This window comes from Diuraphis noxia, unplaced genomic scaffold, assembly GCF_037042655.1.
Source record: "Diuraphis noxia isolate RWA-SAM2 unplaced genomic scaffold, SU_Dnox_SAM2 contig0004, whole genome shotgun sequence".
Classification (NCBI taxonomy): Eukaryota; Metazoa; Arthropoda; class Insecta; order Hemiptera; family Aphididae; genus Diuraphis; species Diuraphis noxia.
The window spans coordinates 56,078,718-56,092,318 of record NW_028301714.1 but is presented as its reverse complement, the minus strand read 5'-3'; the positions used below and the strand labels follow the sequence as shown (position 1 = coordinate 56,092,318).

General features: G+C 29.1%; 1 protein-coding gene across 1 annotated transcript; it reads left to right on the top strand.

Annotated features, from left to right (window-relative positions):
• The first annotated feature begins 1,156 nt into the window (after positions 1-1,156).
• Positions 1,157-10,593, top strand: LOC107170066 (uncharacterized). Its single transcript, XM_089227280.1, has 3 exons — positions 1,157-1,775; positions 2,927-3,247; positions 10,216-10,593. The coding sequence occupies exons 1-3, from the start codon at positions 1,445-1,447 to the stop codon at positions 10,326-10,328; spliced, it is 765 nt and encodes a 254-aa protein (XP_089083406.1). The 5' UTR covers positions 1,157-1,444; the 3' UTR covers positions 10,329-10,593.
• The last annotated feature ends 3,008 nt before the right edge of the window (positions 10,594-13,601 follow it).

The window sequence follows — 13,601 nt, the reverse complement described above, 5'->3', positions numbered from 1 at the left end:
TATAACATAAGAATACCGATTATGCCTAAGTCCTAATATGGTTAGATGATTATAATGTAATGTATACATACCTATACAAATTAAATATAAATATCATATTAAATATAAATATAAATATCTATGTAAGAAGCCTTAATGTGAATCTTATCTAAATCTTAAAATATGTGTTTTGTGAATCGTGGGGATCCTGTTTTCATTAACCCTTTTCAATTGATGCCTGCAGTCTACCACTGCAGAATTTTTGGCCAATTTTTTTATTTAAGACGTGTTTGCACAATATGATTGTTATATAAACGTTTAATATTATTCCCGAATACATTATTATGTTTTTAGTCATCTTCTCGAGCCAAGAGGATGTAGTCATGGTAGTAATTCAGTAGGTACCTACCTATATATCTAATGGCTCTACATAGCCACATAGGTACTTGGTTGGTATACATATATAATTTATATTAGTTAGGTATTTATTATACAATGTTATTGCACGCAAAGCGACCAATATAGCTGCAACAGCAAATTTAACATGAGTCTGATTTAGGAACCAATTGGTATCCTATATGGGCATTATTGTACAACGTAAACCGGTGCAGTATAGCGACGGCAGTATCGCACGACAACGAAAAGGAAGTTGTCTCGGGCTATGTATAATGTTATATATATTATAACGTCGTCAGAATGGCGGCGCGGCGGGGGTGTGCGCGCAAACTCACACGCACACACGACACTATGCATATATATATATATATATATATATATATACACATATGTGTCACTAAGGGTAGCGGCGGCGTTCAGACAAGATACGATAGAAGCCGGGTGTCCCGGTCGTTGGTCATCAATCACGGCCCTGGTCCGAGAGAGGCTCCTCCCGCGCGCGCAGATGTATATGTATACGCGCTGCACTACTGCTGCGTGCTGCAGTGTGTATATACATCGGTCGGCATTACAATATTATACACACGCACACATACGCTGGTAAATAATATAATATATTTTTTCACCGAGTGGGGGGTATCAACTATATATATATATTATAATATACGCGTATACAGTCGAAGTCTTACCCTGCGGGACGCTCACCCACCCCACCACATACAGTTCTTAATTTAGAGCACGTTCAAGGACCCGCCCGCCATATCTCTCTCTCGGTCGTCGGGATCTTATAGTTATAATATAGTCGTCGTCGTAGACTGCTATAGTTCCTTCAGGACTTCACTAGATACAATATAATCTCACGCATGTCATATACGTACGTTATCCTCCGGACGCAGCACACGTCATCTGCACCGATGTCCCGCGCCTCATAATAATAACTGTATAATTTCGATCTTCGTCGATAGAATATATAACGTCGACCTGCTACCTTTATAGATTGCGCGCACAACAGTCGATTTCCCCGGTGTAGTATACCTAGGTACCATACATTTGCGCGTGGACCGGCGAAATGATGATGGACTCGGACTCGGCGTATAAGCCCAACGGCGATTATCTCATGTCGCCATACAGCTGGCACACGCCGCATGATTTGCAGCAGTTTACCAACGCGCCCATCGTGTATCCGTACGGTGACTACGGATCTGTGGTGGTCAAGTCCGAGTACGACGACGATGTTTGCGGGGTTGGTGGTGGTGATGGCGGCAGCGGCGGAATCGGCATCGGCGGAGACCTCAGCTGCAACGGTGGTGCAAACGGCTGCGGCGATATCGGAGTTGATGGCGGCGGTGGCAGCAGCAGTTCACCCGGCCTTGAACACGACACAGTGGAACCAAAAAAGGGTATATATTCTTTAATATAACGATAAAACTAACAGGCAACAACTATATATGTATACATAATATGTATGAGTACCACTCATATATAACGGCTTTATTGTGTATAATATATAAGAGATTTTAAAATTCGGTACCGATATCGAGATTGAATTATATTGTAATATTTCTCAAAACGGCCAATGCAATATAGCTATAATACTTTTTTTTTTTATATTCATTAAAATATTATGTCGACCCCGTTTCTTATATTTTTCCAATCCGACAGCCGTTTAAATATATGTTTTGTTATTACTTATTACTTATTAATTATTATTACCTATATCTATATAGTTTTAAAGTTTTAAAGTTCAGTAAATTACTTAAAGAAAAAAACATTCATTTTAATAATTTTATCGTACTTTGAACCTACATCGCACTTCCAATATAAATTATTGTTTTATAGATATTCGTAACGAATAATCGTTCAACATTCCGTACTCTTGCCATCCCTTAATTTTCATTTAAGTTTACCGTTTATATATAAGAGTCTATAACTACCGGCATACATAATATAATTTAACTTAATATTATTAAAATCAAATATTTCATGTGTTTTATTATCGATAACAGAATTATAATATACTTATAATAAAATAATCAAAATAAAATAGGCGCCAAAATAAATTATCCTCCGAAAATCAAATACTAAAAACTAATCAACTTAAAAAAAAAAATACTGAATAATGATGTTTCAATTATTTTTAATGGATTAACAAAAAAAAAATAATAAAATAATATAAACAATAATAACAATCGAACATTTTCCGTAGGCATTTCCATAAATAAAATGCACTGCAGTTTTATTTATGTAAGTCCGAACTCCGAAACTATAACTACAATATAATAAAGAAAATATTTTTTGAAAAGGATCTGTGTGGGTTGTATAATTTATAGCTGACAAACTACACCCGTACTACTGCGGACGGTGAAAATAGATCCACAAAATAACGATGTCAATGCATGCATTGTTGTAATTTATACTGAAATAATATAGGTACATATACATACACAATATTTTCATCGCGGGTGGTTATATGTAGCATGTAATCTTTAAGAGTGCAATGTCGAACAACTCATACATTATGTTAATAAGGAATATTATGTTCATAACACAGGAAAGAAACGGTCGTCAAGATCGAAAGAAATCCAAACGCCGTTGAAATCAAGGAGACGATCACCACAGACGCCAGAAGAGATGCAAAGCCAACGGGTGATGGCCAATGTACGGGAACGGCAGCGGACACAGAGTCTAAACGAAGCGTTTGCTTCTCTCCGGAAAATCATACCAACACTTCCTTCTGACAAACTATCGAAGATCCAAACTTTAAAGTTGGCCACGCGGTACATTGATTTCCTGTACCAGGTGCTGCACAAAGCCAATACGGATGAAGTACCCATGGTAGGACACATGGACTCAGATTCTCAGCACTCCATCGGTGAGTATTTTACCACTTTATATACCATCATGTATACCGTGTATCGTGTTGATATATTTGAGAGCTGAGCGCCACAGAGACTTAAAGCAGGGTTGTGAGGGGCTTTATACAGGTGCAGGTTATGCGGTATAATTCCAGTTGCGAATATATATAATTATAATATAATATATATAATAAATATAATATATCCAAATATGATGCATTTAAGTAAATTATACACCTAAGTACATTGATTGAGTTTTACCGATATATGAGTATTATTATTTTGTAAACAAAAATCACATAGGTAATTTTACAGTAATTATGTATGGATAAAAAAAAAACAGAATAATCATAAATTGATTATTAATTGAAGACTTATAATCAATACCGGGACATGTGCCACAAAGTTGATTTTGAGATTTATATACACGTTATTAAATTATTGTTTTGGATACTTAATTTATATTCCAGAATAAATGTAATTTGTTGATGATATTAATTATTAGTATTATACCGTCGTTAGCCTATCAATTTTTTTTTTAAATCGTTTTATAGCATAAAATCGTATATTAATGTTTTCAAATATAAATTTAGAAAAAAAACTATAATTTCTCATATTTGTAGTTAGCAAAAAGATTATTTAGCAGAGACTAATTTATTGATTTATAATTTGAATAAAAATTAAGGTACATAATACACAGAGGTACAAATGTTCAATACATATAATATAATGCTATATACTTAGTTAAACGTGATTATTTTATCGAGTAACATTTTGATATAGATATCTATTCAATAGTTGTAGATTTACCATTCAACAAAAAACAATTTTTAATTTTCTAAACTGTTAAGGATTTACACTACACAAATAAAAACTAATTAAAGATAATAATTTAATTAATTAAATGTTTTTCATAAAAGATTAACAATATTATGATAATTATTTTGCAATTTATGTAAAATCAAGACATAAATTATGGGTCATGAATTATAATTTATTAGTTTTACCTATACCATTTCTATATTTTGATACAGTTTAAGAACTATTAATATTAATTATTGTTAGTTCAGAGAACTATCAGATACCTATATTATTTAATCATATTATTCGTTTTATTTAGGCACATTTTATAGTGAATACCACAATAAATAGGTATACTAATGTAATCATTTTACACAAATATATACAATATTGGTACATCGCCAGTGACACAGCATTACCGCATATTATTATTGAATATTTCTATTGAAAACTCGCTTCTTCATTCAAAATATTTCTGTCATTATTATTTTAATTGTGTCGCAGATGTAATTTGTCATTTCAGTTTTTCATAATTCTACAATTATATACGTTTGGGTATCCTCATAGGGTCGAATCGGCGTGGGGTTTATTCAAGTTCAACATTCATGTGTATATTTGTTATTCAATAGGATTATCTGTTTCAGCAACGTCCCTATACCGTCACAACCGATTTACAAAATAATAATAAATAAGGGAAAAAAAACTACAGCATGCGGTCCATTATTGTGAAACAAGAAAAAAGTCACGTTTTACATGATTTAGGATTTTAGAGGGAGTTTATATTATATACTGGAGTAGGTAGTCAATAGAATTAACTATTATCTTCACGCTTTTCTATTCATATATAACATTTACGATATAACATACAACTTGTAGAATGTAGAGGATTAAATAAAATTTCGACCTTTGTTAAAATGATTTTTTTTTATCGTCAACATTTGAATGAAAAGTATACAATTTATTGTTAAAAGACGAATATCTCTAGTATGATATATATAGATTACAATAATAGTATCCGGTTAATAACATTATATCATAATTATTACGAATGTAATATTGATAAGATTAACATAATATAAGTAGATAACAATATACATCTTCAACATTTTAATATATTTATCGTAACAAATGCATGCCTACTTGGTATTTAAGTTGAATTTAGTACGTATATGTTTACCTACATAATATGTTTGTAGGGTATGCAATGGCTTGCTCAGAGGGGTAGGGGTTATATCCCCCTTCATTGTCTTTTTTTGCTGCACTCAGAGAAAAGTGTTGTAGGGCTAATGAAAAACGACTGTAAAATAAAAAAAGGTGATGATTCTAAGTCTATAAAATTGCACCATAAATATAAATCAATGTACAGTTTTAATTCAATGAAACCATAAGTTTTCAATAATAAAAAAATTCTAATTATTTTAATATATGTATTATTTATGATAAGAAAATATGATACTTTCAAAATTAAGAAAATCAAATCATTTCATCAAATAACATCATACAGAAAACAATTTATTAGACATTAGTTATAACTTTATAAGCGCTATTTTAGAATCGTTACTTAAGAGGACGCCACACACCCGCATGTGTTGTTTCCGTCTTACAAGTGCCTAACATGCCTAGCAAATTTTACTCTCAGCAGTTCCAATGTAGGTCCGTTAGTTTAAAATTTAAAATGAATTGACCTTTAACAAAAATTAAAAGTATAACATTATTGTATACGTTATCACGGAAGCTTTTTATTATATCAAAGTTTTAAAGCAAATTATGAGTATTTTCAAATTTACAAAAACTTTACAATTTTAAAAATACTTATAACTCGCTTTAAAATTAAAATATAATAAAAAGTTTCTGTGATAACGTATATAATAATGTTATACCTTTAATTTTTGTTAAAGGTCAATTCATTCTAAATTTTAAACTAACGGACCTACATTGGAACTTCTGAGAGTAAAATTTGCTATGTTATGCACTTGTAAGACGGAAACAATATATGTGTGTGTGGCGTCCTCTTAATACTTTAATTATTACTTTTTATTAATTATAAGTTATTATCACAAAAAATTATTGTAAAAAGTATTATTATTTATAACATCCTTCCCCCATTGAAAATTTCTGAGCACGCTACTGGATGTATGTATGGTTAGTATGTATGAACTATAAATGCATAATATAGAACATAGGTTAGCAATATATCAATATAAGAATAGGTATATAATTAGATAGTAAAGTATAACAACATAATATATACAAAATATATTAATAATATGAAAACATAGTTTACTCTAAGCAAACATTTTATTTATGAATATTTATATTTAAATTAATTAAAATATTAAATTGTTGTATATATTGTACTATTGTATTATTACTAGCTAGCTGACTTCATGCACTTTGTTGCATCTCAAAAATTCCAACTCTATATGATTCAAACTTTGTTAAATTCGTTATTTTATATTTAGTGTAATGGTGTTCAAAATGTTCTACTATTTCCATTATATAATTTGTAACCAATGACATGATAAATGACCCCGTTTCCGACAAAATACTGCGTTATATTGGTGCATATATCTCGGTTTTGGCGTAACTCAGTAAAGATTTCATATAGCTCTTGGTATATTCCTGAACGTGATTCAAACTACTTTCTAAACTTTTATGATAACTCTAAGAACACTCTGAGATTTTTGTTAAAATTAGAAGTGATTACTGGTTTTCAAGTCCATAAGCGACAAACATATAGACGAAGAACAATTTTATAAATAAGTTTTCATAGCAGCGTCGTTTGAAGTTAAGTCATAGCCTATAGAGTAGCAACAGTGGAAACCCTGAGGGGGGAGAGCTACTTAGCTTTAGCACTCCCAAAATTGATCATGTGAAATCTAAAAACAAAACTTTTCAACATTAGACTACCTAATTAATCAAATGATCAAATAATGATTCATTATCATTTTTTTCTGTCGTAGAAATAGATTTTTCTAAATAGTAGTAATATAAAAATATTATACTTGTAGTGATTTTCTGATATAAAAAAACAAAAAAAAAACAAGAAAATTGTATTTTTTTCCTAAATTTCTCGTATTTCGTACTGATTCGTAGGGTAGCATAACTATTAATTTGCTACTCCTATAAAAATTGTAGGATAACAATTGCTACCTCTTGCTACCCCGAAATGACGCCCACGAGTTTTCATATTAATTGTTTTAAGATAAAATTTGTTGATTTTATTCGAAGTGCGACAATTGTATGCATGATTTTACTAGTTTTACTTTATCTTTCCGAATATCAATAGCAACCATTTATATAATATATAAAAAAAATACTTATTTCTACTTTTACAATTTGCAATTATAATTTGTATTTTTGTAACCTATAGTAGTTATTAATGAACAAAAATATTTCAATTTCCATTGTGAATATCATGATACCAGTTTTTTGACTACCTCTTTAAAATGCAAATATCGAGAAATCCATTTGAAGAACTACTATTTCAAGTTCTTATGTTTTGTAGTTTTTGAGGTGTAGCGATAAATGAGTGAGTAGGAGGTATCTGGCATATACATATACATATAGAATATAGATACCTAGGTAAGTTATAAATTTAAAAATTTACTCGGTTATAGAATTAAGCTATTGTGCAATAATTATGTGTAGGAATACTATTTACCCATTAGCGTTGACAGGAAAAGGGAGGGGTTGTCAGGTGTGCCTGCGCGCCTCCTGGAATTTTTTTATTAGGCTCTAAAAGTTTAGCTTCTGAGCCAGGAATTCGTATTTTACACGTTGGTACTAAATAAAATGTAATTTAAAAATACTTGTATACTTACATGAAAAATTAAAATAAATTAAATTATTACTACCCAAACATCCATGATAATTTACTTAACTTTTAATAAGAGGGCATAAATAAAAGGGGCTTCAAAAATTCTGTGATATGTGCCACCTAAAACTCAGATATATGCAGTTTAGATAAATCTACCTCGTATAATGCTAAAAAATATGTTTCACTGTAGGTAAAATATGGTTTATTTCAAGAAATAATTGTATCTATAAAATTAATACGGCATTAATATAATACCTCAACTAAGAATATTTATTATATAAAATTAATGCAATGCGTAAATAAACTTGATATATCTGGCATTAATCCGAAATCTGATTTCACCGATAAACATGCTAACGCGTTTAAGTTATTTTGTTTGTTTATAATGTGTAACCAGCTATTATAAGGTAAACAGTTTATGCGTCTAAATTAAAGGAAGTTTCGATAGGTAAATAATATAATAATAACAATAATAGTATAATATATTTATATATCATATAGTAATAATATTTATTTAAAAATGCCGAAAAATGATTTTAAAAAAAAAATCATAAATATATAATACTTCTTTTTTTTTTGATACATATTTTAATAATTTGAAATATATATATATTATATATTACATATTTATAGCGATTGCCGATTAGGTAATATATAATTATACCTTATTTCATTTGATGATAATAATTAGTCAGTACTTACAGCATTAATTAATATGATAAAAATATATACACCTATCTAATAACTATTGAAATTATAATAAATTTATACTTATAAATTGTGTTCGAATTGACAAAGTAGGAAAACTCTGTTTATATTAAAAATGGGTGTAGCAAATTACTTTTTATAAACTGACATAACCCTTACCCCATCCCATTATAACGTCCTTCTGAGGTGCATAAAAAAATATTTATAAATGCACAAAACAAAATAAGTTTTAAAATAAAAATCTTCATACTACTTTCAAGAATTAATCAATTTGAAAACAAACCAAAATCATTTGATTAAAAATTGATAATACTTAATACGTTATTTAGTTTAAAATAACTTTTTTTTGTTATTGAAACTTTATGGTATTTATAATTACTTAACCTAGCTTTTAAATTAAAACTCAAATATAATGATTAATGTGATAATATATAACATAATTTTTTAAGTCACCATTGTGACAATAGCTTATAAATCATCCAGCCGCGCTTAGTGGTCAATATAGTTTAATAATTAAATAATAAATATTATGATATGATATCTGCTACCACGTACATTTCGAAAATAAAATGCAAAAAAAGTAAAAATATATCATGCGCACTTCAAAAAAAAAAAAACATTTGAGGTGCTCCATCCATTCGTGACTCGCCATCCAAAAATCGAGCACTGTATACAGAGTGTCCCAAAGAGATCTGACATTCTGACAAATAAAATAACTTTTGTTCTAATCAATATTTTTTAAAAATTTCTTTTAAATATAATCCATAGACACTTGCGCTACATTTTTAGAATACATTTTTAGAATACATTTTTTATTTTTTAATACTGAAAATAAAAAAACTTAAAAATTGATAAAATTTTTTTTCAAAATATTCAATATAGCCAGTTTGTAAATCTGTTTTTTAGAAAAATTTATATGGCAAAAACACTTATTTAAATCAAATGTCTGATTTTTACAATTTTTTTAAATATCAATATTTTCGTTAAGTAAATTACGATATAGTTTATGTTAGAAACATTTTAATTTCAAATAATATAAAGTTTTTTAAAAATATTTTATAAGAAAATTTTTAAATAGGTGCATGTTAAAATCTAATTATTTTTTTTATTGCATTTATTTTAATAATATGTGATGTTGTATAAACTATAAATTACTATAATTTACCAACAAAAATATTGATATTTAAAAAAATTGTAAAAAATCAGACATTTGACTTAAATAAGTGTTTATACCATATAAATTTTTCTAAAAATCAGATTTACAAATTGGCTATATTAAATATTTCGAAAAATTTTTTTATCAATTTTTAAGTTTTTTATTTTCAGTATTAAAAAATAAAAAATGTAGTGCAAGTGTCTATGAATTATATTTAAAAGACATTTTTTAAAAATATTAATTAGAACAAAAGTTATTTCATTTGTCAGATCTCTGTGTCCTGTGGGACACCCTGTAGTATACATACTCAAATTAAATTTAAGTTAATGTTTATAAATTAAAACATGAGATTAAAAGAAGTATTTAAATAACAATAAGATTAAAATAAAATGTGTAAAAACTAAAATTAAAATTAAATATTTTTTTATAGCATTTTAAGTGTTTGGATTTTTATATGTTTACTCTTTATTAATTGTAACGTTATTATTTTTTTTTTCTAGAACAAGGATCTTCCGGAACTGGATCTTGCACTTACGTAGCTCATGAACAACTCAGTTACGCGTTTAGTGTGTGGAGAATGGAAGGCGAATGGAACAACGTCAATCAGGAATAATAATTTTATCATCTTGGTGAACACAGGGGAGGCGGTGTTTGTACATCGAAAAATATTGATATGCAACTAATAGTATTTCCTTTTACAGTTATGCATATATATATGTACCTATTTAGTATATATTATATATATTTAATCTAAAATTATGTTTAGTTTTTATACTTTTTAAACGTTAAGATATTTTTTTATCGATTTTTATTTTTTATTATTATTTGTATGTACATAAAAGCTACCAGTGTATAAATATATTTTTTTATTAAGTTTATTTTTTCTATACGTGTGTGGACATTTTTTTTCTCAATTACTGCAAAACCTCGTCCGCGACCATGCAGATCGGGTGGGAGGAGGCTGTTCACATGCCTTAAGATTAGTAATAATGTCTAAAAATACATTCGCGTTTCTCCATTCCTGGGGGCAGATCGATCGATTGCATTTCGCGTGTGTTTAACGCGTAGACAAAAATCCGAAAAAAAGAGGGGACAAAATATTAAACCGGACGTGACCGATGATGTTGACTTCCTGTGGGCCTTATATGATTCTGGAAAGCGCTAAATTTATCAACACCGTCCCACCATTTCTTACAAAATAAAACTTCTGCCAATGAGTAATAGTATGATTGAAAAAACAATAATGTGGCGATTGGCAAAAGAGAGGAAAATAATGTTATTCAAATTACGTAGGAATAAAAATAAATAATATGTGAAATATAGCGTTTGAAATTCGATTCTATGAAACGGTGTTAATGCGTACCTAATATTAATATTATGCCTGCAAAAAATAATAATAACGTAATGATACGGTACTTAATATTAATTTCAACGATTTTACTGTATGTATTTATAGTATACTGTATGGTTTCTACTTGATACAATTCAATACTCATTAGTCATTACTCATTACTTATATTTTATGGAATCTGCATTAGAATAAAATTTTTGTCAACACTAAAATACAATAATTTTCATACGTGGTTGCCTATACACATTAAAACTTACCTCTTTTTTTCATAATTTTAACATTCAAATACTCATCACATATCCAGGTTGGTTTGCAAAGCATTTTCGCATTATTAAATGATAAATCGGAGTGACCGTATACTTGGAGAATCACTCTGTATAAACAATAATATAATATAATGATAATATGGTCGCTGCAGGATAAAGATACAAACTATTATATCATGTACCTACAAAACGGAAAAGCCGTATAGTCGGAAAGTGATTTTTTCTTTTAAACACTTATTTGTGTCTTACGCTGTTATTATCTTGAAATCGGATATTAACGATGTATAATAATTCTCATTATCCGTATATAGAACACGGAAATGACCTCACGAAACGTATTTATAAAGTATTATACATGTATATGATATCTACGTCCTATTGCAACATAGCATAGGCATAAAAAATCATTTATGATTAACGACTAAATTGGTATACACGGCGACCATATAATATTACAATAAATATGTGTGCTGCACATATATTGGCAATATATTACGGCTTATTATCATTATATATATTATTTTACCACGGTGCGAGTTAATTATTAAAGCGGTGACGGGCCGAATGCAAAGGGAAGATAATAATATTGGAAGATCATTAAAAACGATGTCTGTCCAGAGTAGTGTGTGCAGCCTTCGAAGCTGCAATCGTTAAACGCGTTTAATGAGCTGAAAACGAACCGAAATTTATGTGCGCCCCCGTCACAACTATATTCGACTGCAGCGGCGGCGTTTTTAACATTGTCATTCCGCCGCGTATTCATGTATATATAATATATATATATATATATATATATATATATATATATATATATATATATATATATATATATATATATATATATATATATATATATATATATATATATATATATATATATATATACATAAGTCGTATATATCATATATGATATGATATAATAGGTAGGTATACATAAAATACCATGTTCAATGTGTAAATATATATACCTATATGCGGTGTGCCGTTGTGATACACCGCAGATACTGTATATAAGTATATTTTAATATATATGTATAGTTCACCGCCATCATCAGTCGTACCTACAACACGGCTATAATACACGTCATAATCACTTGTATACAGAGCACTGCTGCTGCATCAGACGATACCCTGCGCTGGCATTTGGTTCTAATTAGACATATATACCGGGCCCAATCTATATCCTGACGTCGCAGTAGCAGCACCATGCTCTACAGTTTTTCACGATCGGATTGTGATCCCTGTGTGACGGTTATTATAAAATAAATATTAACCGCTGCAGACAGGTAGGTAATCTTTTTTATTTATAATGATGAATTTATTCGAATTCTGGTTTATGGAACTTTTAAACATGATGCTCATAGCTCATATTATGTGTTCAATTATTATATAAAAATAATGTTTTTATACACCATATTAAGAGAATGTCTGCAGGCGAACTATTTGTTTTTTCCTCTCTCCCTCTGGCACACACACAACATAATAAATTTACGTTTAACTATAGAATTAACCCAGTGTTATCAATTTTAATAGGTACTAGAGTGAATTCACCAATCGTCGAACTGTATTAAGTATAAGAAGTAAGAAACATTACCTGTGTCTCTACGTTGGCTTTATTAAGATTTTTTAATTTTTATGTAAATAATTATGAATGTATATAAAATATTGCAATTAAAAAATGCTTATATATCGTAAAAAAATAAATTGTAAAAAATCCAACATATAAGGACATAGGTTATATTTTTAGCTTATTGTTTGATAATAGGTAAACCGCTGTTAAACTTAAAGTAACAATACAGGGTTGGCTCTACTGAACATAAATTTGCTATATCGCGAGTGGGCCAGAGAGAGAAAACAAATGGCACACTGACATCCTCTTATGCAAACTTCTTCTTTTTAGAATTTATAGATTCTGTACGAAGTGATGAATGCATTGTTTTACAATGATGTGTTTTTTTTTTGTGTGTCTGTGTACAGCATAACTAGTCAAAATAATGCTTCAATTTCAAACTTTGGGGGTGGTTTCCGATGGGAAATTGAATATCCTTGGTACATTATAGAGGCCAAAAGTTAACATTTTCCAACAGTTTTCAAAAAAATCGAGAAAAACAAAAAAAAAAATGACAGAAAAACGGGGAATTTTTACGCAAAACCAGTTTTCGACCAAAACGATTTATTTATATGGTTGTAATTCAAAAACTAATCACTGTAAATACTTGAAGTTATCACCAAATGTTTATGTTAGTGTTATCTATATACAGTTTAATTT